The sequence below is a fragment of the Gopherus flavomarginatus genome, chromosome 3, assembly GCF_025201925.1.
Source record: "Gopherus flavomarginatus isolate rGopFla2 chromosome 3, rGopFla2.mat.asm, whole genome shotgun sequence".
In the NCBI taxonomy this organism is placed as follows: domain Eukaryota; kingdom Metazoa; phylum Chordata; order Testudines; family Testudinidae; genus Gopherus; species Gopherus flavomarginatus.
In genome coordinates, this window is record NC_066619.1 from 5,301,572 (window position 1) to 5,321,301 (window position 19,730).

The 19,730-nt window shown below is 45.6% G+C and overlaps 1 protein-coding gene across 4 annotated transcripts in view; it reads left to right on the forward strand.

The window, feature by feature from the left end:
• The window catches only part of FAM219A (family with sequence similarity 219 member A), a 157,076-nt gene that overhangs the window by 122,139 nt on the left and 15,207 nt on the right, over window positions 1-19,730 (forward strand). For all 4 annotated transcript variants that reach the window (XR_007773112.1, XM_050943722.1, XM_050943723.1 and 1 more), the window contains exons 3-5: window positions 10,972-11,074; window positions 16,402-16,482; window positions 16,896-16,950. Coding sequence is in view for 3 of the 4 variants with exons in the window: in XM_050943722.1 (XP_050799679.1) it covers window positions 10,972-11,074; window positions 16,402-16,482; window positions 16,896-16,950 (239 nt within the window). In the remaining variant the exon portion in view is untranslated. The remainder of the gene's footprint in view (window positions 1-10,971; window positions 11,075-16,401; window positions 16,483-16,895; window positions 16,951-19,730) is intronic.

Consider the following 19,730-nt stretch of genomic DNA (forward strand, 5'->3'; position numbering starts at 1 on the left):
TGACTTGGGGCCCTGCATAAGCCTTCTTGCTCTCTGCAGGCATCTGCCAACACCCACCTGCCACCCCTTTTCTGTCCAGGCCGCTTTCTTTTCTACAGCAGGTCTGATTGGGTCACCTGGCCCACCAGTCACATGACCTTCATCCTGTCCATGTGGGGAGGTGAGTAGTTTGTCAGAGGTGCACTGAGACCCATCTCCTCTTAAGGGGGCAACTACTGTGTGACACCCAGAGTATGTCTACATTGCAGCTAGACACCTGCAGCTGGCCCACCTCTCAGGGTCCCAGAACCTGAGCTCCAGCTCAGGCCCGAATGTCTACACCACAGTTAAACGGCCCCATAGCCTGACCCTCAGGAGCCTGAGTCAGCTGGCATGGGCTGGGTGTGGGTAGCTAACTGGAGGGTAGATGTATCCTCAGTTGCTAAAAATAAAAACCTCAATCTTAATATCAAAGAGGAAAAATAGAGAGTGACTTCCAGCAAGGTTCCTTTGTGTTTATGGGATTGGAATTGGTGGTGCCTAGATACTAGGAACTCATGCACAGTAAAGTGTAGGGATATCTTTGCTATCTGGCCATCAGAGAACCTGTGGTTACTAAGTTATCTCTGATATATAGTATCTTGTACCCCAGTCAGAAGTTCCTTCTTGGAGCACGCACAGGAAGCCCTGAGTTCTAATCTCAGTGGAGCCACAGATACATGATGGGGCCTTGGGGAAATCAATTAACTGGTTTTCCATCAGTAAAATGTGGCTTCTAGACCCACAAGGCTGGTGAGGATTAGTTCAGGCTTGTACAGTGCTGTGAAAAAGCAAAATGCTATGTAGCTAGATATAGATGCTAAGTGTTAATTTCTTTCCTTTTATTCTCAAACATTAATAACCACAGGCTTCCCTCACCAGCTGTTCTGCTATCATGGAATGCTTCCCTGTGCTTAGAAACTGTGTATGTTTATAAGGGCTAAACACCCCCAAGCTGTGGGGAAGTTTACTTCCCTATAGGAACTTTGCGGCTTAGTCTTATCTTCTAGATTTCACACAGGTAACTGAACCATCAGCTGGTGACCACAAATAGCTATCATTCTGAAAAGGATTCACCTCTTCCCACTAGCTGAAAGGTGAAGGGAAGTAGGAAACAGTATTATCAGGTTGGTGGTAAAAAGACCTTTCAGAAACCTCTCCCGTTCAGAATTTTGGAGGAGAGGACTCTTGGTCTATTCATTAATCTAGGATTCGCTCTGTTTCACTGGGTATGTAAAGCATAAACTTCTTGTTGCAGTAGGTTCTTAATTAGGCATCTGTGCTCCCCAGATCGCAGGCCAATTCTGACTGGCAGGCCTCTTGAGTAGCTGATAGCAGCCTGAAGCTTGCTCTGGTTATGCCAGCTGTCAGCAGTCCCAAGGTGTCGTAGTATAATTCCCAATTCTGGACCTTAGTGTCCAAAATATGGATACTAGCATGAATTTCCCTAAGCTTAATTACCAGCTTAGATCTGATATGCTGCCACCAATCAGGAATTTTCCAGGGCCTGATACCCTCTGGTCCTCCCAAAAACCTTCCCTGGGGACCCCAAGAACCCAGATCCCTTGGGTTCTTAAAACAAGGAGAAATAAGCCATTCCCTTCCCCCTCCCTTCTTCCTCCCAGCTCCTTCCTGCCCTGGGAACACTAGGAGATCGCCTGATTCAACTTTTTGAATCACCACACCGAGAGGAGTGTTACCTTCCGCCTCACCCAGAGGCAATTCAAACTGCGTGGATCTAACACAAAGAGAAAATTTATCCTTGCCTTCTCCCCACCAATTCCCTTGAACCTTAACTAGGAAAAAAAACCACACAGGTCTTAAAAGCAAAACTTTTAATAAAAAGAAAGAAAAAAAGTAAAAGGTTTATCTCTGCACTTTAGATGGTAAACAATTACAGGGTCTTTTAGCTTATAAACAATAGAAAGAAACTTTCTCCAGCAGAAACACAATCTAAGCTACTTCCAGCAAGTACACATATGCAAATAAGAAAACAAATTAAAGACTATAACCGCCTTTTGTCTTACTCACAATTCTGAATAGATAAGAGACTGTAGCAGGGAGATTGGTAGAAACCTGGTTGCACCTCTAGTCCCGTCCAGGACCGTCCAGGACCCAGAGAGAACAAAGCCAAACCCAAAACCCACAGACAAAGGCTTCCCTCCACGAGATTTGAAAGTATTTTGTCTCCTGATTGGTCCTCTGGTCAGGTGTTTGCAGGTCACTGTTTGTTAACCCTTTATAGGTGAAAGAGACATTAACCCTTAGCTATCTGTTTATGACACAAGGGGATGAAAAAACAGCCAGAGTTCAGCAGGATAAGGAAATGTAGCTGACTTTTTCTGGAGAGATCTGGATGCATAAAACCCTGGTCCCGGAAGGACCTCTGAGTGCAGATTTATGAGCATGCTGCCACTGGTCAGTTCTCACAATTACTGTAGCTTGTTAGGTCAGAAAAACTAAGATGCTTTAGTGAAAAATTACTGAGCCAACCAATCCATCTTGGAAGCTGGATGGCTCAGTTATCTAAACCTCATTTATCTGAAGCCGCTTATCTGGAACAACCAGGGCCGCCCAGAGGATTCCGGGGGCCTGGGGCTGTTGGCGGCAGGCGGCTCTGGTGGACCTCCCGCAGGCGTGCCTGCGGAGGGTCCACTGGTCCCGCGGCTCTGGTGGAGCATCCGCAGGCACGCCTGCGGGAGGTCCACCGGAGCCGTGGGACCGGCAAGCAGCAGGGGGCCCCCCACGCGGCGAAATGTCTAGAGCTGGCCCTGTTCGGCGGCGGGGGGGCCCTTCCGTTCTGGGACCCGCCGCTGAAGTGCCCCGAAGACCCGCGGCGGGGGCCCCCCGCCGGCAAATTACCGCCGAAGCGGGACCTGCCGCCGAAGTGCAGCCTGCTCTTCGGCGGTAATTCGGTGGCGGGGGGCCCCCGCCACGAGTCTTCAGGGCACTTCGGCGGCGGGTCCCTGAACGGAAGGGCCCCCCGCCGCCGAATTACCACCGAAGACCGGGTTGCGCTTTGGCGGCAGGTCCCGCTTCGGCGGTAATGCGATGGCGGGGGGTCCTTCCGCCCCGGAGCGGAAGGACTCCCCCACCAGCGAAGACTGGGAGCGGAAGAAGCTCCGGGGCCCAGCCCCGCAAGAGTTTTCTGGGGCCCCCAAGCGAGTGAAGGACCCCACTCCAGGGGCCCTGAAAAACTCTCGTGCGGGCCCCTGCAGAGCCCGGGGCCTGGGGCAAATTGCCCCTCTTGCCCCCCCCCTCTGGGCGGCCCTGGGAACAACAGTACTCAGGAGGTGTGAACATAACCTTTTTCAGGTAATATTATTTTGAATAACCGGATTGTATTTTGCAGCATATCAATTTTAATCCATATCCCCAAGTCCCTGGAACAGAGCTACCTGACCACAAAGAGATTTTCATTTCCAATATTTCAGTGAAGGTAGCATTCCTATGTCACCTGGCTTCTAACATGCAAAGGCCTAATCTTGTCTCACTTTGATGGTGTGAATGCCACTTGTGTGGTTTCAATACCTTTTCAAAATCTCATCAGAAAAAGCAGTCCTTACAATTTACCATTCTGAGTAGTGCTGCTACCAAACAGGCAGATTGGTTTACTCCTCTGCCATACACCCATATTTGGTGCACATGCAAAACTCTAAAATGTGCCCTAAAGACGTGACAGTCCTGGTTAAGGGAGACCCTCTGTCAGAGCTGAAAGTTAGTGAAGGTTTTCTATTGGCTGGATGCATGCTAATGTCCCTCCGCTGCATTACAGGAGGGAGGGCAATGCTGGTTCTAAAGTAGGAGTTGTAGTCAGCATTTCACTCTTTTTTCCCAATTTCGCCCAAGACTCCATTGATCATTCAGCAGAATGCAAATGGACAGAGGAATTTTATTTCCTGTGTAATTTATACAGTATTTGCTGCTTCCTCGAGAAGGTAGGAATTCATCAGGACACGCAGTCCTCATACTCAGCAATGCTCCCATCTGGGGATGGGGCCGCACGGAGCCAAACATCTCTGATCATCTCATTATATAGAATTTAGAGAGAGAACATATTATGTTGCATGCAACTAATTTCCCTTTGTCTTTCCCCGTCCTTCAAATCCTATGAACCAGTGCAGGGTTGTTCCCTGTAGCAGAGCATAAACTCTCAGTAGCTAGGGTCAGTATTGTAGAACTGGGAGGAAATAATATTTGGCAAGATTTGAACCTTTAAGTGTTGCTCTTCAGCATAGCCTGAACTGATGTCCACCCTGCTTAAACTCTGCATATTTTGCCTTATGTTTGCAAAGACAGTCCTGTAGAGCAGTGGTTCTCGACTAGGGCCGCTGCTTGTTCAGGGAAAGCCCCTGGCGGGCCAGGCTGGTTTGTTTACCTGCCGCGTCCGCAGGTTTGGCCGATCCCAGTGGCCCCAGTTCACTGCTCCAGGCCAATGGGAGCTGCTGGAAGTGGCATGGGCCGAGTGACGTACCGGCCGCCGCTTCCCGCAGCCCCCATTGGCCTGGAGGGGCGAACCGCGGCCACTGGGAGCCACTATCAGCCGAACCTGCGGACACGGTAAGTAAACAAACTGGCCCAGCCCGCCAGGGGCTTTCTCTGAACAAGCGGCAGGCCTACTTTAAGAACCATTGCTGTAGAGGACTGCACCTTTTTTGAGCAGAATGCTAAGCAAACTGAATACTAACCATAGGAAAGACATACAAAGCTGATTTAATTATAAAGTACAACAAAGCACAAACCATTTATTAATTCAGTGTTTTCATTTTAAAAAGGGCAGGAGCACGTTGAAATGGGTTGTGATTTTTTTAAGACTGAAATAAATCAATGGGAATAGCTCTGAAGATTTTTTTTTTAACTCCAACTTTATAAATTGGAATTTTCACCTGTTCGTGATCATATGCTATATTTATTTATCCTCTCTTTTAATACAAGAACAAGGGAACATTCAACAAAATTGAAAGGTAACTGTTTCAAAATGACAGAAGAAAATATTGTTTTACTCAATGTGCAGTTAATCTGTGGAACTCATTGCCACAGTATTCCATTGAGGCAGTGAGCTTGGTTGGATTCAATAAAGTAGATATTTATGTGGATAATGAGAATATCCACAGTTACATTAGTGAGTGGTTTTTTTAAAAAAAGGGACATAAACCCTCCATCTAATTGATGAGGATTTGGTAGAAACTTCCCTTGTAGACCGGTTATTCTATAATCGTCCACTGTGGGGTTTCTTGCGCCATCCTTGAAAGCATCTGGAGCTGGCCAGATGTAAGCATTTTGGGGCAGATACTGTCTTCCTATTTATTTTGTTCAGCTCTTAGTCTGATGGGGTATGATCTTGATTGAGATATCTGGGTGCTATTGTAATATACATGAAGATCACTGGAAGGATCCTGGACCACAGCTTTTATCAGTCTGGCAACTCCCATTATTCAGTGCCTCTTTATGCTAACAACATTAATTGAACATCATTTAAAGCTTATATATCTGCGAGCTTCTGGGTTGGTTATCTTGTCTCCAGCAAAGTGCTTGTTAGGGTAGCACGTGGATCAGGAAATGAAGATCTTCACCGTGAGAGATGGGGAGGGGGGAGATTATGCTGAATTTCTCCCTTTCTCCATGCTGTTTGCATTATTATTGTTTGTGTTGCAGTAGTGCCTGTAGGCCAGGGCTACACAGTGCTAGGCACTGCACAAACATCTCACAGGGATGGTTTCAAAGCTTGCAATCTAAACTTAAGATGATACAACAGTTGGGTGTGACACAGAGAGCGGGGGTGGGGGAGCAAAATATAACAGTGACACTCATGGACAGTGTAGTGAGCAGCCGCAGTGCACCAGCTGGCTAGCCAGTGTCAAGTGTTAGGGCTTTAAAAGCAATAGCTGGTATATTTGTAAGTTACCCACATTTGTCTACTGTTTGTGCAGCCCATCCTTGGTAATAAAATATCTTCATGTGATGTGAAAAGAATGAAATGCTGCAGAGACTGAAGAAACCAAATAGTGCAGTAAAGAAAGGAGAAAAGGTGAGAGCTAATGCAGTGATGTGGCAGGCCGTGTTCTTGCTTTCCTTTTCCCAGGGCCGTTCAGACCCGCTCTGCAGCGTTACAGGCAGGCAGCTCCCCCTCCTCTTTTGCACACACTGCCCTACATGTTTTCCTTTCTGTATAATGTCAGTGATTAGCATAAATGGAAGTGGTGCAGCTGAATTCCCCTGTGCACTGGGCTGGAAACATATCACCGTCTGTGTTCACTGAGCCGTCTGCCCAAACGGAAACAAAACTGCTGCTTGCATCCACTCAAGTGTGGAGCCTTGTGGGTTACACTGAACTCTACATAATCTATTAAAGATGAGATAGGAGCTTCAAAATCCTAATCGGGCATCCCCAGCAGAAGGTCCCACAATGTTAATTGGCACAAGCAGGCTACTTCACACCCTCTCCGCTTGCCCATTCTGCTTTTCTGCAGAAGTACCTAGGTGTGGCATGAGCATGGGATTGAGCAAAGTTGAGTTCTCCTCCTAGTGTAATGTGTGCATTCATATTGCACATATCTAGTCTTCCAGAGCCACTTTTTGGAAGTGGGACCATAAACCCGATTGCTGTAAATGTTTACGGTTAAGTGCAATTTAAATAACAAGGGTGATGACAGCTAAGTGAAGTAGAATTTAAATGACTCCTTTCAAACACTAGGTAATGGCTTCCAAGTAGCCATTGTTTAGGTGGGATTTCATCGTTATTCTGTCCTTATGCTAAATTGTTTGTGACATCTCAGAAGAAGCTGGAGAACAGCCCAGTGTTTTCGTGTCTTCCCCAGCCCTGCAGCTTCTCTTGGGTTTCTGAGGCATAAGCTTTTTACTATTTTTTTTAACAGCAAAAACACCAGACGTAAAAGATTAGAAATAGGTTTCTGTAATTCATTACTATGTTTCCTCCTTTGTTCCTTTGAAATTTCTTGATATCCCATTTCTTTGGGATTTCTTCTTGCCTCACTGAACATAATCAGGAACTCCTATTAACTTAAATTCCCAAGTTTTCTGACACTTGAGTTGTTCAACACTTGGCAGTTTTGATGGCCTGGGCTCCTTGTGAGCTCTGATCGATTTTCCATCAAGTTGCTTTGCATCCTGAGAAGTTCATTGCATGTACTGGGAGTTCTCCGTACAGTGTGATCAATCCTGGATAGGGTGGGAGGGAGAGCCTTGTAGTATCCAACAGCGGTCACACCAAAAAATGAAGGACGGGCTATGCCTATGCCATCTTTTGCTACAATCCCATTAGATTTCACAAACTAAGCAGAAGCAATCTGGATGAGCCCTTGGAGGGTAAACTCAGGCAAGTAACAAGGGAGCTCAGTAAGTCGAACTCTTCCCACTGATATAAGAGGAGGCAGTGGCTTTAGTAATATTAATACAGAAGCTGCCAACTCTTGGATGAAACACAAAACGTCCTTAATGGTGACTGGAGGTTTTGTGGCTCTTTAGAAGAGTTGCCCTTTTGTCTGCTGGCCAGATTCAACCGTGGGTAATCGTCCTGTGCCTACCAGAATTCACCATGCAGTTTGCTGATTATTCTGTTCTTTTCTTTCTATCTTAGGCTGTTGTGTTGTGCTGTTGTGCATCGTTCAACACGTCCCCTAGTCTAGTCTCAACCCTGACACACCTGGGTGAATGTTGGCTGTGTAGAAGTGGTAGTGTAGCTGGAACACACAGTGACAGCTGCAGTTAAAGTTAGCTGCAGCCTTTGATATGACATTCGTCACTGCAATGACTGAGCACAAACGTTAATTAATCCATCTTCTCCCCAGCCTTTGAGATAAGGCAAAGCGTGACTGCCTGTCTCACAGATGGGAACTGAGACAGAGGGACCTGCCTGAGGTCACAGAGGAAGTCACCGTTAGGGCTGGAGATAGAGCCCAGTTCTCCATCTACCAAGCCCAGTTCCTTAACTTCAAGAGTGTCCTATCTCCCTTAGCTTGCCTCAGCATTTCCATTCTGTAGGGCCTGTTCCCATTGCTTCTTAAACTGAATTTAAACATCCTTTCAGGATGAAATTTTGATGGCTGTGTCTGCCCGAGGCTGAACAGCTTCAGAAAATGGTGTACTCTAGAATAGAACAAGATTTCTGGTGGTGATGGTTGCTTTTAGGAAGTGTGACTATCAGCAGCACCACAGTGTTTTAGAGAATACTTGTGCTAATGAACTGGATGGTCTAGGACCATGGTTTTCAGAGTAATAATCTTTTACCTTTATACACAATTGTGGCTATTAAAATTGCATTGGCTGATGGTTCATGGTACTGACCTCTACTGGGCTGCTAGCAGAACTTGTTCAATAGAGGGCCTATGGCTTTGGAATTCGCACCAGTCCGGGACAATGGAGCCATCATTTGACAAACTCCACAGGATGATCCCATTTCCTGAACTGGTTTAGTTTTAGGTCACTTATTTCATCTTGCTCCTTCTTGTGGCTGCTGCTTCCTTTGGTGGCCGCATCGGTGGTTCTGATCAAAACTATCCATAGTGAGTAATTTAATTTTAATTGGTGCTTTAACAGCTTTTTGTAAATATGCACTTGCGGGTCTGTCTTCACTGAACTCAGAGGTGCGACTGCAGCAAATGTAGACATACCTGAGCTAGCGGTAATCTAGCTAGCCCAGCCAACCAGAGAAGTGAAGTTGCAGGAGCATGGGCTAGCCATTCAATTATATACCCAGTGTCCCGCCCGTGCCGCCATGGCTTCGCTGCTATGGTTATTCAAGCACTGTCATTCCCTGTTCGCGTTCGGAAGCTATGTGGAGTCAGGTGCCTTTTATGAATTATGAAACCCCTTTGAGCTGCCAATACTTTTCCAAGGGTGGTATTGTCTGTATATTTGTATGCACAGACAGGGGCCTCTGTTACATTACAGAGAGGCTGTTGCCTTTTTGCAGTAAAGGTTGTAACCAGTTTCCACCATAATGCCCTGTTGTATCCCCATATGTCTTTGGTAAGGAAAATTCATTTGACCTGAGATATACCAGATACCTGAAGAGGAAATGACCAATCCATGTTTGAGTTACGACCAGGGCCGGTGCAACCATTTAGGCGACCTAGCCAGTTGCCTAGGGCACTGGGATTTGGGGGGTGCCATTTTCTTCAGCAGTGACCGCGACGGCCAGATCTTCAGCCGCCCTGGTCACCACCGGCATTTAGGCGGAGGGAGCTGGAGCAGGGGAGTGCGGGGAGGGTCGCCTGCAGCAAGTAAGGGGGCGGGGGGGTGGCACACAGGGGAACTCCCCGCCCCAACTCACCCCTGCCCCGCCACCTCCTCGAGCATGCCGTGGCTGCTTCACTTCTCCCGCCTAAGCTGATTGACGCACAAGCCTGGGAGGCAGGAGAAGTGAAGTAGCCACAGCATGCTCAGGGTGCTCGAGCTCGTGCGCTGAGCAGGGGTGAGCTGGGGCGGGCCTCAGGGTGGGGGGTGGAGAGCTGCCGCAAGGGGGGTGCCTCAGGACAGAGGCGGGGAGCACCTCAAGGTGGAGGGGGGGAGCTGCCGCCGTGGGGGGCGCCTCAGGGTGGGGTGTGGGGGGGGCGTGCGAGGTGGAAGTTTCGCCTAGGGTGCGAAACATCCTTGCACCAGTCCTGGTTACGGTGTCATGAAAAATCACCCTGATTTGAAAGGTTCACTCCTGTCCAATGTCTGCCTCCCTCTAGCTCATACCTTTGAGAATTATGGGCCCAAACCTATTTCTACAGATGTCAATGGGAGTTTAGTCACCATTGATATCAGTGGGGTAAAAATTGTGCACAGTTTGTATATGTTCTATTCTGTATAGTTTCAGAGCCCATCAACGTTGTATCTGAATGCCTCTGTTGGCTGATTCCCCCTTCGAACATACGGTTCTTCTGTTACTGAAAGCGGAACTCTTCTTTCCTCTACTGTTATCTTCAGTGTCTTTCCCACATTTCCCCCTCTTGTTTGTTGCACCCACTTGTTGCCCTTTGTCTAATAGTAGATGGCTAGCTTGTTTGGGCTGAGATCATGTCTTCTTGTATGGCTCTACAGCAGCTGGTATAATGGGCTCCCATCCTTATTGGAGTCTCTGGTCACTAATGCCATAGAAATAATGCATAGACTGTCTTAGGGACCTAGCTAGCACTCCTTCTGCAAGGAGGCGAGTTTGTGGAGCTGGATTCTAATCCTAGCTCTGTAGGTGAGCAGTTTATTAAGGAGAGGTCGTAGTCTCCCCCTAATTAAAGCTTATTTTGATCCCCACTTATAATTCCAAAAAATCCTCAGGCTGTGACATTTTTAAGGTTCCATCTCAATGGTCACTTGAACCTGGAGCAAACTAAAGTACTGTTTGAAAATCATGCAAAACGCTTAAAGGATCAACATCTATAAAATTATCTAGAGAATGAAGGGTAAAGACAGAAAAGAACAGTGAGATTCAGTGTGGGAAGAATGTGACCACACCCCTGGGGCCAGATAATAAACAGGCTAGAACTGAAAGGAGCTTGGGAAGTAATAATCCTTCAGGCGGTGGAAACAATTAGATTGTGGAATTGTCTCCCAGGAAAGTGGTCAAAAACTAGATTGGACCGAGCACTAAAACCAGCACAACATCCTGCATTGGTGGCAGATTCTTTGCCATTTTCAGCCTCTGAGAGTGCTGACTTGGACCCCTTCCTGGCAGTCCCAACAGAGTCAAAGCTTTCATGGGCTAGCTGCCCCTTCCCCCACCCCAACACCAGAGTAAGGGATGAGGCATCTTATAGGGTGGGGTGGAATAGGGACAGAGCTGGCACTTTCCTTGAGCCCTCCCTGCTTTGGAGATCAAGAACTTCCCTCGCTCTGGCTTCTCATCTTTGCCACACTTTTCACCAGCTCAGAATTCAGTGTCAGCGGCTGCATGGTAGCCAGGAAAGTAACATGACTAACTCTGTTTTCCCCTTTGTATTCCTCATACAGAGAAGCAGCGGGAGTTAGCTCGTAAGGGTTCCCTGAAGAACGGCAACATGGGAAGCCCAGTTAATCAGCAGCCCAAGAAGAACAATGTGATGGCTCGAACAAGGTAGAGGATTTCGTAGTGTTCAAATATGTCTGCAGTGCACCACCGTCCCTGGGGACTGGGACTGTCATAATGCCGAGCTGACTCCATACAACAGTCATGATGGCTCTCTCGGGGTCTGGCAGGCCACAGACTCTGTGCGCTGCATTGGGGAGGGGTGGAGTCGGAGTCAAGGAACAGCCAGGAGAGCTGCTGGGGTACCTTGGCAGACTGACTGATCTTTATTGAAAGCAGAATTAAACCCGAGGTTCAGTCTGATCGATTGCGGCGTTCCTGGTAATCCGAAACGCCGTGTAATCCTGTGAATAGGAGATTGCACAGTACTGCTTCAAAAGAGCACCACCCTGATTTAGAGCTTATCTCTGACTTGGCTGGTTTTAGCCCAGTCATTTTGGTGCTCTTTTTTAATTCAAATGCTTCCAAATACCGGTTGACTTAGCAAAGGCCTATGAATGGCCCGTCTGTATGTATTTTGCCATATATTTCCTCTGGGCTCTAAACAGCATGACCAAACTTTCTCAGGGCTGCTCACACTCACAGATAACTGACAATATTTAGTTTGTGTTGCAGGTACTAGTCAACTGAAAAATAAAAGTTCATGGTTGTATGTTTTGGTGGATCCCATTTTGTTTTGTCGGTCCACGGTCCAGGACAGGTGAACCTCACTCAGTGAGCATTAGTGAGTTGGAACTCCACTGCGTATCAGGGAGGGGTACAGTCACTGAGGATCAGTGAGGGGAACAGTTTGAGAACCATCACAAGGGTGGCATTTACACCTAGCCAATCTTCAGTGTCGAAGTGAAGACAGCTTCAGCATGTTGGTGAAATCTGAGTGCTTATTGGCAGATGAGAACGTTGTCTAGTTCACCGTATACTGAATAGAACGGAAACTGTAGGTTAGATCCTCTCTCTGTGCTACACATCCACCTGAGGAGAGATTCTTTGTTGAATCATAAACCATGCCCAAGTTCCGTCAAGTTTTGTTTGTAAGTAACTTTGATGGCTGCAGAACATATCACATTGTTTCTGGTTTATGTTTGGAAGTTCAAAACTGTAGAGAAGTCCCAGAGCCCTTCGTTGCTAGCAAGAGATGCAGCAGATGTAACTAGAATGGAATGGAATGTAGGAAAAGTTAACTGGGGTTGTCCATATACACCCTTCTTCATAGTATCTGAGCATTTCCCAAGTCAAAGCTGGATATCAGGAAAAACTGCTACTTTGAAATATTAGACTGTGGATTAGCTTCCCAAGGGATATGATGGTAGCCCTGTTGCTTGCCAAATATTAAAAAAACACAATGAAAATATGGAGCATTTATCATAACCTTAGTCCCAGATTTGGACCTTAGCGTCCAAAATATGGGGGTTAGCATGAAAACCTCCAAGCTTAGTTACCAGCGTGGACCTGGTACTTGCTGCCACCACCCAAAAAATTAGAGTGTTTTGGGGCACTCTGGTCCCTCTGAAAAACCTTCCCTGGGGACCCCAAGACCCAAATCCCTTGAGTCTCACAACAAAGGGAAATAATCCTTTTTCCCTTCCCCCCTCCAGGTGCTCCTGGAGAGATATACAGACACAAGCTCTGTGAAACTACACAGAGTGACTTCCCCTCTCTGTTCTCAATCCTGGAAACAAAAAGTACTTTCCTATTCCCCCAGAGGGAATGCAAAATCAGGCTAGCAAATCCAACACACAGATCTCCCCGATTTCTTCCTCCCACCAATTCCCTGGTGAGTACAGACTCAATTTCCCTGAAGTAAAGAAAAACTCCAACAGGTCTTAAAAGAAAGCTTTATATAAAAAGAAAGAAAAATACATACAAATGATCTCTCTGTATTAAGATGATACAATACAGGGTCAATTGCTTAAAAGAATATTGAATAAACAGCCTTATTCAAAAGAATACAAATCAAAGCACTCCAGCACTTATATTCATGCAAATACCAAAGAAAAGAAACCATATAACTTACTATTTGATCTCTTTGTCCTTACACTTAGAAACAGAAGACTAGAAAGTAGAACTACTTCTCCAAAGCTCAGAGAAAGCAGGCAGACAGACAAAAGACTCAGACACTCAATTCCCTCCACCCAAAGTTGAAAAAATCCGGTTTCCTGATTGGTCCTCTGGTCAGGTGCTTCAGGTGAAAGAGACATTAACCCTTAGCTATCTGTTTATGACACATTGTAGTCAGGTTTTAAACTGGAAATGAGGAAGGTTGGATGTGGGAGGTGGCAGACATAGGAACCTATATGTAGTATTAGTGACTCATGTTGTCAGGGTGGGTGGTTGCTTCAGTGTGCAAAAAAGCTTCACATTGAGAGGGAGGGCAGCTGTTTGGGGCCAGCTACTGACAAACGCTTTGGAAGCTGTTCTAGGAAAACTGTATCCCTCCCAGACATCTGGCGCAGTGTCGTCCAGTCTGGCTAGTCTGCATCTCGCACACTGCTCCCCTTACTTCACTCTGTGGGATCTTGAGGAACAAAGCCCCAAGTTCAGCAGCCCCACCAGGGAGCTACTCCCCCACACCTCACCCTGATGACTCAAGCCCTAAGAACATAAAATGCCTATGAAATGGTTAAAGTAGCTTATTTTCGCTAAAAATTACACTGTCATGTTTGTTATGATCTTACTGCAGCCATTGCTCCATAGCCAGTGTCTAACAATTCCGTAACTCTGCTGTGAACTTGCTTTAGTCTCAGCGGAGTGAAAACACTGAAAAAGATTATGTTGCTCTCTGCTGACTGGTGTCATTTTTTTCCCCTTTTATCAAATCTCCTGCTCCTGACCTAGTCATTTTTTTTCTCTTTTGCTTTATCCACATTATCACTTTTCACCCCTCTGAGTTTCTTATTTTTCCTTAAGAATGTTATAAACATTTGATCTCACCTCACCACCATGTCTCAGCCCTTTTTTGTGAGCGAAAGAGTAATTGAGTCTTGTCAGGCCTTTGCCTCTCTGAGACTTGGCAAGGGTGCTGAGTGGTTGTTTGGTTGGTTTTCCCTGTGGCAAACATCAGTCCACTAAGGACTGGACTGAAAATACCAGCTTGCTTAACCTAGCCCAACAAACCATCAGATGGTAACAACTTAAAGTGATTTCTTTGAAACTTCGTGTCCAGTAAACAGTCTCCTGCACTGTCCAGTTCTCCTCTTTCTGTCAATATTGTTCATTCCTTTGCCTCAGTTGGGCCATCTTCCACACTCTTTCTCCTGTTTTGCATGGCTTTCTTCTCTCTCTGCTCCTTCCTGAGGCTCAGTTAGACTCTCTAGTTGATTGTAGGATCAGTTACTGACCTTAAGCATCATCGCTTCTTCTACCTCCAACATTTTGTTTCAGGAATAGAAAGGCCCCTTGTATGCTATGGAAACAGGACCTAAATTCTGCGGCAGGGCCAGGGTCCCTTGTTTTCTGCAGCTCACTGGTGTGGCAGATTGGAAAATCTGCAGCAACTTTTAAGTAATTTTTTTAATGGGGGTTCTTAATGAATTCAGTAAGAAAATGAATAATACAATCAGTGTGGGATTCCACATGCATGCTTTGATAGAAACTTGAGTGTATTTTACTCTTCCCTGCCTTTGTCAATCTTCAGTACATGGCAGACATTTGTATTCCCAATGCCATACATGCTTTGTAAAATTTGGCCTGGAGGAAAGCTGGAAGGTTTGCAGCTAGGGCTTTTTGCACTGGTGGACTTAACTATCATCTTTAGGCTTGAATTAACCCTGCACCTCTCAAACTCTTGAAAGCTGGAAAATTAAACTAATCTTGGGCCCCATCTAACAGTTGCACAATGTGTAGTTAAAAGCCTACTTTTCTTCGTTTATACACCCTTGGGGAAACACTGAGTTTCACCACTGAAAAGAAGCAGGACAGCTCACACCTCTATTACTGTTTCTGCCCTCTGCATGCATTGCTATTGCTCCATTAGTTTAATTTGATTAGTGTTTTTTAAGATTTCCTCTTCAATTGCTTGGCTAGAAATGCCCTGTTTTTTAAATGAAAGCCTAGGTTTTTGCAGCTCAGTTATGCAGAAGAGGGGTGGGTTATGTGTTGTATGCAGTAGGTTTCCAAGGAAATTAACCAGCTTTCTTTCCAAGAAGATCCTGAATCTATGTTCTGTTATTTAAATCTCATATTGATTAACAATATTAACTTGTATTCAGTCTTCATGCGACATCTGATGATTCCAAAAGCTACTATAAAATAACTAACTATAAAATATTCTAGTCCATTGGGGTTCTTACACTACACCCATCTCCCTGGTATCAATTTAATTATGCTAAAAGTAACAGTTTTAAGAAAAATCACTGTGAAAAGGAGCAGTTTCTAGGTGTCTCCTTATTCCAGTTCATAGAATCATGGATTATTAGGGACCTCAGAAGGTCATTAGTCCAACCCCCTGCTCAAAGCAGGACAATCCCCAACTAAATCCCCAAAGGGCCCCCTCAAGGATTGAACTCATAATCCTGGGTTTAGCAGGCTACTGCTCAAACCACTGAGCTATCCCTCCCCCCATCTTTACTCCTTTTGCTCTTCCCTCAGCATTTGGAGCAGCCTTCCACTTATCCATCAGAAACCTCTCTCCTTCAGAGCAAGCCTTAAAATCCATTTTTCCGCCCCCAGGAGGCCATAATGTATGTCTTGCCAAACTGTTGGCCAGTATTGGATTATTGTCCTAGGACGGTTTCTGAATGTTGGTATAAGAACTCTTAAACCCCTGGCAGATTTAGTACTATGAATGGCCTGGTAAATCTCTTGGGTTTTAGCTAATGATTTCCTCATGTAAACATCTCCATTGCAGGGTGGGCAAGAGCTAAATTCCATAAAGCCAGAGATTCACCCATTTTGAATATTAGAGGTACTCACAGCCACTGCCTCCTGAGGTCTCCTCATTACATTTGCTTATTGGCTAATGTAATCCCTTTACTACTACCAAAAAGCATTCATCCATCACAAGCAATTCTAGCTGAACACGTCTACCAGATGAAACGCTAGAAAGTACCAGTTGTATCCTTCTGTGATGGAGGAGTGCACTTCCAAGACATGGCTAGCTCATTCGTCTGCGAAAACTGGCCTGACAGTTAACCAGAGATAAAACTTGGTTCCATATCATTGTAAAACATGAATTCCTGGCATATAAAATATTTTTTTCTAACACCCTCAACCTAAGCAACTTCATGAACAAGACAGGATTGTTCAAAGAAAATGACTTTCTGTGGAATGCGGAAGAACGGATTCTCTGATGACCTGGCTATGTTATGACTCCGTCTCAAATGTTAAATGGTTCTGAGTTTAATTTTGTGCTTAATGGAAAATTTTACTTCTTTCAGGCTGGTTGTTCCCAATAAAGGCTATTCATCACTAGATCAGAGCCCAGATGAAAAGCCACTGGTAGCACTGGATACGGACAGGTATGCAAAGTGTTAATTAACTGTATGATTGTATATCAGGATATTGCATTGTGTCTTGCAAGGAGTGTAGTGTTGAAACTCAGGAGTCCTGAGCTCCCAGGCCCCTGCTTGCACCACTCATACTCGTTCTTCTACCGACTTACTATGACCTTGGATAAGTCTCTTAATCTGTCTGCCTGTCTCCATAGATCTGAAATGGGTATGCAACTATTCAGTTTCAGACTTTTTAAAACGGGGGCAGGTGGAGTGCTTTGAGATGTGTTGATGAAAGCTTCTACATACCTATCTAAACTTCCCTGTGCGTGGAGTTGAGATTCACAATATGGACAAAGTATAGAGAGGCAAGACGCTAGCAAGAGAACAAGTCTCTTTAACTGTTTCCTTCCCTTTGCTGTATCTTTTCTTCCCCACAGCGATGATGACTTTGACATGTCCAGATATTCCTCTTCAGGTTATTCTTCAGCTGAGGTGAGTTACAATCTCTTCTGCCTGCCTTGCCATAGAGACTAATTATCGAAGCAAGAAACTCCAAAATCGAGCTGGGCAAAGAATTTAGCAGCAACACTTTATTCCAAGATTCTTTTTTTTTAAAAAGATGGTAGGTGCTTCTCCCCTAGCTGAACTCTCTGGCTTTCTCCACTCATCCGTTTGAGATAGGCATAATTTTCCCCACGGGATGTCCTCACGTGTGATCTTAGCACTGCTGAAATTTTATCCCATAGCTGTCAGAATTTGCATTCCGTGCTGGCAAACCTCCAATATTTGGTGCCTTGGCACAACAGATGCGAATGTGCTATATTGGAGGCCATGGCAGACTTGATAACCATCCACCTGACATGTACAAGTGCAGGAGTCCCTGGGATGCTACAGTAGTGGTTGGTCAGAGCTGTCTATATATAAAAAACGTTGACACGTGCTATGAATATCAAGGTCGCTTTGTGATCAAAACTGGGGCAAGGGAAGGTCCAAGAAGACTTGTACAGAAGTTCTTGCTGTCTCTTCCTTTGGGAAAAAACTGAGAGTTCAGTATTGTTGATTCTTCAACCTTATTTCCTAGTACATTTCAAACATCTGTAGTGAATCAGTTGCTCAGCCACTGGTCCATATTTGCATAACCAACTAATCAAATTAAGCTTAAGCTGTTGGGCAGCCCATTTTCACATGGAGGCCACCGGAAACTGCTTCTCCTTCAATCCCTTCTTTGGCCAAACCAAAATCAAACCTCCAGGAGACAGCTGGGAGCCAGGGTCAAGTCAAGAAATCTGGAATGTCTAGAGGTCCCCAAACAAAGCACGCTGTTACAGTCATGCCATCAGATCTGGTTGGCTAAGCAAGGTCAGGCCAGATCAGTATTTGAATCGGAGACCTCAGAGGAACACCTATGGACCATGGGTAGTATTGATGATTTCAGCAGCTCTTCCTTCTGGATCAATGCTAACACAATGCCCCTGCTTGGTGTGAGGTGCTGTGCTTCTGGAGGTTCATTTTGTTTTAACAAGATCTTGTCTATACAGGGAAGTTACTCTGGAATAAGGTAGGGTGTGAATTGAAAGCACTATAGCTGTTCTGGAATCATGTGGACACTCTTGGTTCGGAATCAGCGTGTCCACATTGGGAGCTGTTTTGATCAATTTCCCTGCGTACTCAAGATCTAAGATGTAAAACAGAAGTCTTGATCACATGTGACCATTAAAGGTCTCACAGCACTCTTTTTTCAAAGGGGTGAGGATTTAGTCCTGGTGTCCTGGCCCAATTCCAGCTCTCCTTACTGCAGATATCTCCTGAAGTTTCAGTTCAATACAATATTCTTCACTTGCTGGTCTAAGTTGCAATACTTTGCTTTTGCAGCAAAGAATCCTGTGGCACCTTATAGACTAACAGACGTTTTGGAACATGAGCTTTCGTGGGTGAATACCCACTTCGTCAGATGCATGTAGTGGAAATTTCCAGAGGCAAGTATATATATGCAGGCAAGATAGAGATAACGAGGTTAGTTCAATCAGGGAGGATGAGGCCCTGTTCTAGCAGTTGAGGTGTGAAAACCAAGGGAGGAGAAACTGGTTTTGTAGTTGGCAAGCCATTCATAGTCTTTGTTTAATCCTGAGCTGATGGTGTCAAATTTGAGCTTCAGTTCATCTGCAAATTTGACACCATCAGCTCAGGATTAAACAAAGACTGTGAATGGCTTGCCAACTTCAAAACCAGTTTCTCCTCCCTTGGTTTTCACACCTCAACTGCTAGAACAAGGCCTCATCCTCCCTGATTGAACTAACCTCGTTATCTCTAGCTTGCCTGCATATATATACCTGCCCCTGGAAATTTCCACTACATGCATCTGATGAAGTGGGTATTCACCCACGAAAGCTCATGCTCCAAAACGTCTGTTAGTCTATAAGGTGCCACAGGATTCTTTGCTGCCTTTACAGATCCAGACTAACACGGCTACCCCTCTGATACATTGCTTTTGTGCATTGTTAAAGAAGAGCTGTTTGTCCCACAACATGGCTGCACTTGGTGATGGCTGCAGTAAACCCCTGTGCATAGTTCATGTAACTATTTGTGAAAAGTGCAGTATAAATATTGGCTCCTTATTGCTGCATGAGAAACTCAAACATACTTTTCTAAAGAGTGGTGTATTGGTGCGGCAGTACCCGCCACCTACGCATGTTGGCTTCAGGGATTCACTCTGGGTTCATACTTGGCAAGCTCTGAGCAATAAGCCCCCCTTTTTTTAATACAGAGACTTTTATTAAAAGCAGAGTTAGGAGGATAGCTCCCTCAGAAACTCTTATTTTAATGGGACATTTTAGAATTAAACTCTGCACTAACGAACCACAGGGAGCAAACCCCTTGCAAACAGGTGGACCAGAATTGCACTTCGTAGAGTTCTTCCCACTGGCAGCCATCCTCCCTCTCAGCCTTTTTTTTTAATTTCCTTCCTCCAAGAAAAAAAATAATGGCTTTGTGCCGCCTCAGTCAGCAGCTCTCTCGTTGTGTAGAACGCCTGCCCCTGCCATGCAGTGCCAGGCAGTCTGCCCTGGGCTGGGGCCCACCTCTGAAGTCTGAAAGTCAGGAGCTCTTCAAGCAATGCATGAGACTTGACAGGTTCACGTGGCCACCTATCACTCTGGCTATGTCTACACTACCACAGTAAGTCGACCTAAGCTACGCTACTCCAGCTGCGTAGCTTAAGGCAACTTACTGCGGTGTCTGCACCACACTGGGTTGGCTGGAGACACTCTCCCGTC